The sequence below is a fragment of the Helianthus annuus genome, chromosome 13 (assembly GCF_002127325.2).
Source record: "Helianthus annuus cultivar XRQ/B chromosome 13, HanXRQr2.0-SUNRISE, whole genome shotgun sequence".
NCBI classification, from domain to species: Eukaryota; Viridiplantae; Streptophyta; class Magnoliopsida; order Asterales; family Asteraceae; genus Helianthus; species Helianthus annuus.
Window position 1 is genome coordinate 123019533 of NC_035445.2, and position 11122 is coordinate 123030654.

Consider the following 11122-nt stretch of genomic DNA (forward strand, 5'->3'; position numbering starts at 1 on the left):
TCACTTGCCATACATGACATTTTGTTTACACATTACTTGATTGACATTTGACATAGACATTTTGATATCGATATACACATTTCATGGACTACATTTTGACATAAACATTTTGACATGGTTTTCACAATGACATTTGACAAATGGTTTAGACATGGGCAATTTACATTGGTGGTTTGTTTGGGTAAGTGATTTAAGTAACGAGACGTGTGTATTGTGATACGAGCATGGTGGATACGCCGCTGGTACTTCCTATATATAAGTGCTTGTATTATATTACATGTCGTAGCGTTATTTAAATCATTCAATTTAGACTTATACATTTTATACAAATAACATATTTTCACAAGACATTGTTTTACAAAATATTTTTTCATTGTTTCACAAAACAATTTGTTTTATACAAATTCACTTTACTTGGTTATTCATTTAACCTTACATCATTTTTTTTACTATACGTATTTATCATCGCTTTTCAAACGATTTATAAAACAAAACATTTTACAAGGATCATGACTGACTTTTGTTAAACAACTTTTTTTGTAAACTTATGAGTCATGAATCCTAAATCAATAAAACCTATGTACTCGCCGGCATTTTTATGCTGATGTACCTATTTTCACATGTGTTTCAGGAGATGATGCATAGGATTGATCAAGATACACATAGGCGGACTTGGGTCTTAGTGACATTAAAAGACGCAAGACTAGTTACTTATGTTATGCTTATTTGTTGTTAAGACATTGTAATTTCTTTTAATCAATAAAACAACATTTCAATTTCCATGTGTTATGAAACAATGATTCTGTTACAACACTCCCCGATGTTTCCGCCACGTTTTGTTGTTTTACGTGGTCGGGGTGTGACAGATAGTTAAAGCAGTAGCATCAAAATCTATACAACTGATAGAACCAATTAAAATAGATCCCGAACAATTAACAGGTTTAGAATGGAATATAAACGATCTTCAAGAAAATGAGAAAACAGTTCTAATTCCAAAGAGGAGTTTTATATATGAAGGATCAGATTGTAAACAAAGTTTAAGATTTACAGATTTTAAAGAAACTACAAACGAGGAAAATAATGAAAATACTATGGAATATTGTTTTATGAATATACAACAACTAGAGGATGATGAAATAGACCTAATATATGATGAAGATGAATTAAATACTGATTTCTTAAAATTTAAAGAAGAATATATGGATTACACTCTAATAGATTATGAAGAGGAGGAGTTAACAAGTTTCAAAACAGAGGAAACTAACAAAACAATAGAACAAATAATAGATAGAAAATTTACAGAATTAAACATACAAGAAGAAGTAGATAATATGATAATAGAATGTATAACAGATCTAGGAATGACCTATGAAGAAAGCTATAAAAAATTACAAGAATTCTATAATTAACCATTAGTAGAAAGCATTTTACAGGGAAAAACAATGTTAGTAGAGTTTTATAAACATGAACAAGCCTATATGGCTACAAAAGAAGAATTACAAGGAAAAAGACCTAGAATGGAATGGAGTGGAGATTCTAGTAACAGAACTTCATATGAAACCCTAGGAAGAGAACCCTGGACACAACCATCAATAGATTACAGTCAAGAATCAACATTAAGAGGAAGAGGCAGCATATATATATATATATATATATATATATATATATATATATATATATATATATATATATATATAGGGAGGTTCATTTGAGAACAAAATTAAATTGAGAAGAAAAAGAACAAAGGGTACAATTGTAAAACATTAAATACTTTATTTCTCATCTCATTTAATATTATATTTGACTAATTAATTGGTCATAAAGAGTACTATCCTCTACACTAAAATTTTTGCCTACACACATCAAAGTTTATCCTACACGTTTTGAAATTTATCTTACACCTATTGAAATTTATCCTCCACGGCTCGTAATGCATCCTACACACCTCGTAATTTATCCTAAACTTTATATTAATTTTTTTTCTTTTTTTTGAAAAAAAGATACAAGTTTAATGTAGTTAGCTATTAAAAAGGAAGACTATCAATTAATGATCTATCTAAATTTACCAATATACCGTTACACTAATATTAAATGCAAAAATTAAATGTAGTAAAATGAAGCATTCTTATTGGTTGAAATTTCTTCTTTTTTATTCTTACAAAAAATTTCTTCTCATTTGAACCCTCCACTATATATATATATATATATATATATATATATATATATATATATATATATATATATATATATATATACATATATAAGGATATCCAGGGGATAGGAATGGTAATTTGCCAATGTGTTGAAAACACCCTCAATGCACAATGTACAACACTTAAAGCACCAAGAAACACAAATAATTTACCCTTCAACTGGTTCAACTTCAGTCATCCATTTCTCTCAATTTTTCACACGGATCGCGATCTCAGCCGTCCACTTCAGTTCACACGGAGCAACTTTTCAATTCCTTTCTTTCTCACAACTCACAAAACCATCAGACCTTCTCTCTCTCTCTCTCTCTCGGCGACTCAAGAAAACCATCCCAGATCTCTCACCAGATCCGTTTCATGGCCAGATGTGTGAGGATTCCACCGCCTATTCCCTCTGCTTTGTTACGCTGCTTCAATCGCGACTTCTCCTTCATTCAAGGTATCATACTTCTCCAAATGAATCATCAACTTTTAATTTTTTTCTCAAGAACTCAAAACTACCCATGATTTGTCTTTTATTCAGAAATCGTCAACCTAAAATCAAAGCATTGATCTTGATTTTGTTTTTAGGGCTTTGTTGATGTAAGTAACCATTAAGTCAAGATCAATCAGTGATGAGTGTACCAGTTGATAGAAGGGTCGAAACTGACTCATCTTTCATGGTTCAGGCTAATTTCTGTTTTGTAGCCCTAATTTTGGTCGCAATCCCAATTGGGTTTTCTTGATTTTGGGGATTTGGGTGTTTTATTTCAACTTTTCAAGATTTTTTTGATCTGTGTTTGTTGTATAACTTGTTTTATGTTTGAAAGTTTGTGTTTATCTTTGTAGGGATATGTGTGATGATTCTTTAAAAGTTTGTATGATGATTTTTTTAATTGAAATGCATATATGCAAGTGTCCATATGGTTTTGGGGCATACATGTAAAAAGCTAGACGTCATTAGTCTTATACATGTCCAGTTGCTCTTTGTGTTATTGTATCAATGGTTGATCCAGTAGGTCAATTTAGTCTGTTCATTTTTTCTTACAACAGCTATTATCTATAAGTTTACTTTATAGTGAAATATTTAACAAAAAGAATAAAACTTGTTGTGATTGTACATTGATGATTTACCTAAGAGATATAAACGCTCTCTGTTGTTTCAGGAATTCATATCAACAAGGGCTTATTGGCTCTTGGTAATGTGATAAGTGCATTGGGTGATGACAAGAAGCGGAAAGAAGGGGGTCATGTTCCTTAGGCTGGACGGTATGGGGATCGTCCAGCATCGTCCTCCATCCGTCGCCATCCCCCTCTCCATTACTAGTCCTCCGTCGCCGTTCCTCCAGCGTCGCCAACGTCGGGGTCAGGACGTTTGGGACGCTCGCAAAAGGACAAAAAGGTTAGGGTTTCACCAACATCCAGCCAAATACCCATCACTACCAACGGTGGAACCGCCAGGGATGTTGTCGCCGCTTCACGGCGACGTATAGCGAAGAAAGGAGCGGAGCGTTTGGCTCTCATCACTAGCGGTGTTCAGTCCCTATCATCATCACCTTCTGTAGCTCAATCGAAACTCTCATCTACACCTCTGTGCCCTACTTCCGTTTTCGATCAACTACCGATCTCTGGTATGTGTTTATTCAAGCTTTAATTGTTCTTAATTTGCTTCTGCAATAATTTTGTTGAGATTTTCTGCTGTAGTTGTGTATCTGTTAGTGTTTTCAGATATTTTGTGAAGATTGTGATTCTATTGATGTCCTGTTAGATCTCGATTTAAGTTGATTCATTGAAGTTATGAACTGATTTTGTGTTGATTACGTAGTTGATATTCATCAAATCTGTTACATCTCTAAATCATTGAGCCGTAATTATTCTTAATTTGCATATATGATTAATATTCTGGAAGTGTTCTACTGTAGCTGTGTGTCCGTTATTGTTTTCTGATATTTGGATCGGTGATAGTAGTTCGATTTTATTAAAGTCATGCTAGATCTTGATTTAGGTTGATTCATTGCAGTAATGAACTGATTTTGTGTTGATTACGTAGTTGACATTCATCAAATCTGCTATCATCTCTGATTGATTGAGCCGTAATTGTTCATAATTTGCTTATATGATCAATTTTCTCGAGGTGTTTGTTCTGCTGTAACTGTGAGGATATTTTGTGAAATTTTGATCGGAGATAGCAAATTTGTTCTATTGAAAGCCTATTAGATCTTGATTTGTTTGATTCATTGAAGTTATGAACTGATTTTGTGTTGTTTGTGTTGATTCTGTAGTTCAAATCTGTTGCATCTCTGATTCATTGAGCCGTAATTGTTTTTAATTTGCTTTTGTGTTCAGTTTTGCGAGATTGTAAGAAGCAATTGGTCGGAAGTTATAAACTGATTTGGTTGATCTTTTCTTGATTCATTAGTTGATAATTGAGTAAATTTGTTAGATCTCTTATTGATTGATGCTGTAACTGAATGTTCTGATATGTGAATTAAACTTCAGTTTGATTACTTAACTGAGTTATGTGAGATTGTAAGAGGCAATCGGTTGGACGTTTATCTAAATCTTACAATTGCGGTGAACTTGAATAAACCAAACATATTTACTTTTTTTCGATCTGCAAAGAGTTCATTTGAATATGTAGATTTCATGCTGATTAATTAATTTTTGCAGAGGAAAACACATATCACCTTTCAAACAAAGAGATTGTCGGCAATGATGTGGTTAGTAATTTCCGATCAGTAACTGACAACTCCGAGACAATAACCAAAACCTCTTCACAAACATCTTCCAAACCTGAAACCTTAGCAGAACAAACTCTACTAATATCCACCTAAAACGAATCATAAAACTCCGTATCACAAACCCAAACCCGTCATCATAAAACATTCAGCCCTAAACAGTTACGATCCGCCATAACAGCTTCAGAAAACATCTGAATCATCTTTTCGATTACATTTGCACTGTTAGTTATATTGGCAGATGCAGGATTCCCTGTACTCGCTTGTATTAAAAAAAGTAGATGAATTAAAAAAAAGTAAACTTTTGGGGTAGGATCATCCTCTCATTTCCAGTGTTTTTTAGTGTATTGGATCATCCTCTATGGGACTATGATGTGGTGCCTACGTGGCGGGTCATCCTCCAAGGGAGGATAGTCACCATACCGCATAGCCTTATAGAGACAGCAAGTTAACCCGCCTTTTGACAAGTATGGAAGACTGGAAACATTTTTTGTATATATGATATTGCCTTTTAATTGACTCATAAGTTTATTTTAAATGAATTTTCTTTCAGGACTCTCTTGGGGGAAATAGCAAAACTGTTATGATAGGTACATTCTTCATCTTCTTTACAATGATTATCGTGAATTTAACCTTCCTTCATTTATGGTGTGTTGATTTTGTTTAGAGGTTTTTGGGTTTATCAACTCTTGACATCGTTTTTCCATGTAAAAAGGTACATCTCTCTACACTTTCATCATGTGTTTTGAAATCTGATAAGTTGATGCTGTTGCTGATTATTTTTGTGAAATTTTGGTTTAGATTTGATCCTTTTATGCTTCAGGTTTCGTTCTGGGTATTAATGTCTCTATACGCATTATTACTCGATGTATATAAAATCGCATGTGATAACATGGAAAAACATAAAATCGCATGTTCCAATAATAAAAAACCTCATGTATATAAAATCGCATGTCATAACATGGAAACACATAAAATCGCATGTTCAAATAATAAAAACCTCATGTACATAAAATCGCATGTTTAACGCATAAAATCGCATGTACAAACGTAAAAATCACACTTTTTTTAATCTTCATTTTCTGATACCTCTTCCCAATAATCTTCTTCACTATCATCATCACTCTCTCCACTATCATCTTTGAAATCTCCACTTCATCAACTTCAGGGCTGGGATCTTTGTCAATCTGGATTCCCTTCATCTTCTTTTCTTTTTTACCTTTCAATACCTCACAAGTCCAAATATCATGACCTTTTCCATTGCATACACTACAGGTCCTTATTCTCTTCCCTTTGTGACTAATCATTTGTTCCTTCTTTGATTTTATCCATTTATGAGAGCTACGACCTTTGTTTCTTATACCAGTTGGGACACGGACAGTAGGCGGTGCATCAGTTGCTAGTTGTTGATAACCAATTAACTTTGAGAACCGGTCATACTTCAGATCAATCGACCTGGTTATACGACTCTGGTCCACTTTTTCTTTAATCTCCTTCATTTGATCCCTAACTAGAACGAGTTGATCAAGGTCAGTAATCAAATTGTTAACCAGATACTCCCCTGTATACATGATTTCACGAGCAATCTGTTTAGCCTTGTATTGCTCATCCTTTGCGTCAACCTTTATATCAAACGTACTGTTCGAACCGCAGACAACTACATTGCGCAGTTACATCTTCTTCTAGTTTCTTGAAACACACCTACAAAAAACAAAAACAAAAACAAAATCAAAAACATAAAATCGCATGGGTGGTTAAAAAATCGCATTTTGTAAAAAAGAGTTTCTTGGAAAAAAATTAAAATCGCATGGTAGTTCATCAAAATCGCATGTTGTAAACGTATGTTTTTCTCATAAGTAAAAAATATTTTGTTTATTACCTCTAAAAAACCTTTTCCATGAACTTTAAAGTCTTTCATCGATATCCTTAACTGGTCAACTTTGATTTTGGTCTTCATCAGCAGACATTCACTAATAGTTCCGTATATCTCTGTCTGCTGATCGAAGAATATAGACCTGGTGTAGACTTTAGCAACATATTGTTTTCGGAGTAGTTTTGCTCCAATCGTTAGGTTCAGTATATCTTGATAAATGATCATTCTTTCTATGATTGAACCTTTGGACATCCATTAAACCGTCAAAATGATTCATAAACTCTACAAGAGTGAGTTGTGAATTCCCCACCTTGCAAAAAAATGGTTCTCACTCTCTGATCTTGAAGTTGTTCGCATAAATCCAGACATTGGCTTATGCCGATAAAAATCCGGAATCCACATGGACTTCATCACAAACACATCATCAATCCATTTATTTTCGGTAAGACCGAACTCAATCATTACCAACTTCCACTCTCTCTCAAATACTTCTGGCTCAATGGAATCTGTCCATACAATATCACACATTTTCCTTTTGAAATCCTCATTATTATACAACTCGTACCCAACCTACACGAAAAAATGCTTTTCTTATTAACATGTAACAGATATATAATGTAAATAAGAAATGGCAATGACACACAATATAGCATAGTGAACCTTGTCTGCCACTTTTTTCATTATGTGCCACATGCACAAAATATGTCTGCTGATAGTTAAAACACCCTCGATAGCATGTTTCATCGCAGGGTCCTGGTCTGTCACTACAACCTTTGGCTGACGTCCAAATGAATTTACAAAGGAATCGAGAAGCCATTTATAAGACTCAGTGCTCTCTGATGCCAACAACCCAGCTCCAAGGGTCACATTTCGACAATGGTTGTCTATCCCAGTAAACGATACAAACAACATATTATACATATACACCAAGAAATTAAAAAATTATTGCGAAAAGGAACACTTCGCATAGGAACATGTTTTAGTAACATGCGATTTTGCCAGTTTAATGTGCGATATATTGAACTCCTAACTTCCATGTTTTAGTAATATGCGATTTTGCTAGTTTATGAATTCATACAACATGCGAAAAAATTAAAAATGACATTCATGTAACACTTACTTGTTTGTTTTGAAAGTAGCATCAAACGATATTACATCCCCGAACTCCGTGAAGTTACGCTTGCATAACCCATCCGCCCAGAACAAACCAGTTAACCGCTTGTCCTCATCAACTGAATATTCAAACGAAAAATCCACTAAATATTCTTTTTTATCAGTCAACCTATTGATCACCATGTCTGCATCATATTCTCCTATATAGCTATTAATTCGAGCTCTAAAGTTTTTGCAATCATCGACAGTGGCGCCAACTTTCTCAAAACCACCATATCGTTTTCTCATTATATGAAAAGCTTTGACCGGGCCAACGTTTAGAGTACCTAATTCCCATATCATTTCCTCTTGGACTTCTGATAATTGCCTATAAGCTGGTAGCATATGAAGATCTGCAGGACTTACAAACTTATGATTATGACCATCAACAAATTTCTTGACTGTAAATGATGTCCCATCCACCGAACCAAGCATAATTTGCGCTTTGCACCCGACTCTAATGGTTCATCTTTTCCTTGTTTTGTATGGCTTTCTAGACTTTGAATAAGCATCGTCAATAAACAATACCTTATGTCCCTCTTTCGAGCTCACAAAATATTTAGTTTTGATTATACCACCACTGTGGGTTTCACCACCTTTCCGGGCAGAAAAACCAGCTAACTTGGCATATGTTGGTAAAACGCATATGCTTGTTCGATAGAATTAAATTGCATGCCAACCACAGGTATAGCTGATGTTTCAACCTCCGGAATATAAACCCTTTCATCTACAAAATTAAATAAAAGGAGAAAAAATACCATTTATTAAGAACTGCTAATCCAACATGTTTTATATATAATGAAAACTACATGCGATTTATGGTATCATCTATGCGAAAACAACATGTTATGACTTTTATAACGTGCGAATTGTTGGACTCATCACATGCGAAGTTAACATTTTGATTCCATGTTTTACACATGCAATTTATGATATCATAACATGCGAAACTAGCGTGTTATGCCTTTCATCATATGCGAATTGTTAGACTCATGACATGCGAAGTTAAAAACAATTTGATTCCATATTAGTTGCCTCTCTAATAACATTAAAAACCTTCCAATCAATTACAATCACATAAAATCATTCAATCGATTATAAAAAACAACTGACATTGAACATTTAAACATATGAATTAACAACTTACTATTGGAACATTCATTTACAACATTTGCATTTATAGAATTAGGGTTTTTGACTTCCTCAATCATAACTCTCTAATCACCAGCCAATTGACAACTTACTATTGGAACACTCATTTACAACATTTGCATTTACAGAATTAGGGTTTCTGACTTCCTCAGTCATAACTCTCTAATCACCAGCCAATTGAACGTAATAACTGAAGAATTCAGCATCTTCAAAATCAACATCTGTGTTTCGTCCGGTGCTGCTTTGTGGATCCATTACAAACAACAATCGATTAAACCCTAATCGCACAGAAACGATAACCACAATGTATAGTTTTAAGAATTATGAAAATTTGAAATTGATACGAATCATAATTACCGGGATAGAGGTCTAACGAACTACTCGCGATCTACTTATTGAAGGAATTGTCTAATTTGCCCTCTGCTGCTTGAATAGAATGTTTGATATACCCTTATGTAAGAAAAATGAATCAGGGACACGTGTAGGGCTGTTACGATAGCGTATGTAATGTATGATTAGGAGATTTGTATTCTACACTTCTTATATATATATATATATATATATATATATATATATATATATATATATATATATATATAGGATTAGGTTCAAACGTGAACAAAATCCCAAGAGTGAACTGCGTGAACTGATCTGGGCCCTTGATTTTTATGATCTTGAGATTAAAATGAGTGGCATGATGGTAATTATGTGGTTATTTTTTTTTCATTTAATTAAATACAAAAGGGTATATGTGTAATTTCCATTTTAAATAGATTGCATAAATCCCGTAATCATTGGATGGATTTGTTAACTAGACAAGATTTCTCTCAATTTTAACATTCAAAAACCACTTTTCTTCAATCATATGGAAAAAAAATTCAATATAGATATACTCCACGTTGAGGATCCAACTGGATTCCACTCACCATCCAAATCTATCCCCAAATTAGATATCCTCCAAATTATATTCCATTCAAAATAGATATCCTCACCAATCGATCCCCAAATTCAATCAGTACATCACACACAATCTATTGTTGTAGAACCCTCACACCAGAGAAGAATATACAACAATGCAAAAGTGAAAACGACGATATGACGAACGCCGGAATTTCTCTCTCACATTCACAGCCGGATCGTTTTCAGATCCGAATGGAAGAAACAAGAAACCCCGTAAAAACCTAACTTTTTCTCTCACATTCACCGCCAGAATCGAAGAAAAAATAGGGGTTGTTCGCCGTTTTATCACAGGAATCGAACAAATCAGGCTTCGACGGTGGTCCAAATCTTTGCCGGATCGTTGCAGAGTTTTTCAGATCTTCGCCGCCGATGATGAACTTGAAGAACAAATCCAGATCCGAATCGTTTGCTGAGTTTTTAAGATCTTCGCCGCCGATGCTGAGTTTTTCGGATCGTTTTTAAGATTCGAATTGAAAATTAGTTGCTGAGTTTTTTTGGTCTCTCCAGCATTGATCCGACGAAATTAGTTGCTGAGTTTTTTTGTTCAATTTTTTGATTTTGCTCTTTTTTTAATGCGATGTACACATGTGTATTCTGATTTTGATCTGTGTAAATGCGATGTACACATGTGTATTTTGATTTTGCCCTGTTTTTAATGCGATGTACACTTGTGTATATCGTTTGTTTTTGTGATATCTCAGATTTTTTTTTTGTATTGAATGTTGATGTACACTTGTGAATTACTGTACACATACGTACGATGCTGAGTACACATGTGTACTGTTCTATTTATATCCAAGTACACATGTGTATACCGTTGAAATATGAAGGTTACGTGGATCTTAAAAATCAAAATTTGAATTCTGGTGATGAAATCTGAAATAAAAATTAAAATTGAAATCTGGTGATTTGTTGTTTGTTTTGATAATTATCTTACTAATAAATAAAACATAATGTGGATAATGAATTTAAAATAGGAAAGATGTAACTTAATTCAGTTATTAAAATAATGATTTAAATCTAATTTTTTATTTAATTACAATCCTACCCTTAACAAC

General features: G+C 33.7%; 1 protein-coding gene across 1 annotated transcript; it reads right to left on the reverse strand.

The window, feature by feature from the left end:
* Positions 1 to 5928: 5928 nt before the first annotated feature.
* Positions 5929 to 9359, reverse strand: LOC110901639. The gene is made up of 7 exons (XM_022148452.2): positions 9275 to 9359; positions 8575 to 8679; positions 7956 to 8305; positions 7133 to 7370; positions 6807 to 7042; positions 6602 to 6628; positions 5929 to 6549 (listed from the first exon to the last, which is right to left on the reverse strand). The coding sequence occupies exons 1-7, from the start codon at positions 9357 to 9359 to the stop codon at positions 5929 to 5931; spliced, it is 1662 nt and encodes a 553-aa protein (XP_022004144.2).
* Between the last annotated feature and the right edge of the window lie 1763 nt (positions 9360 to 11122).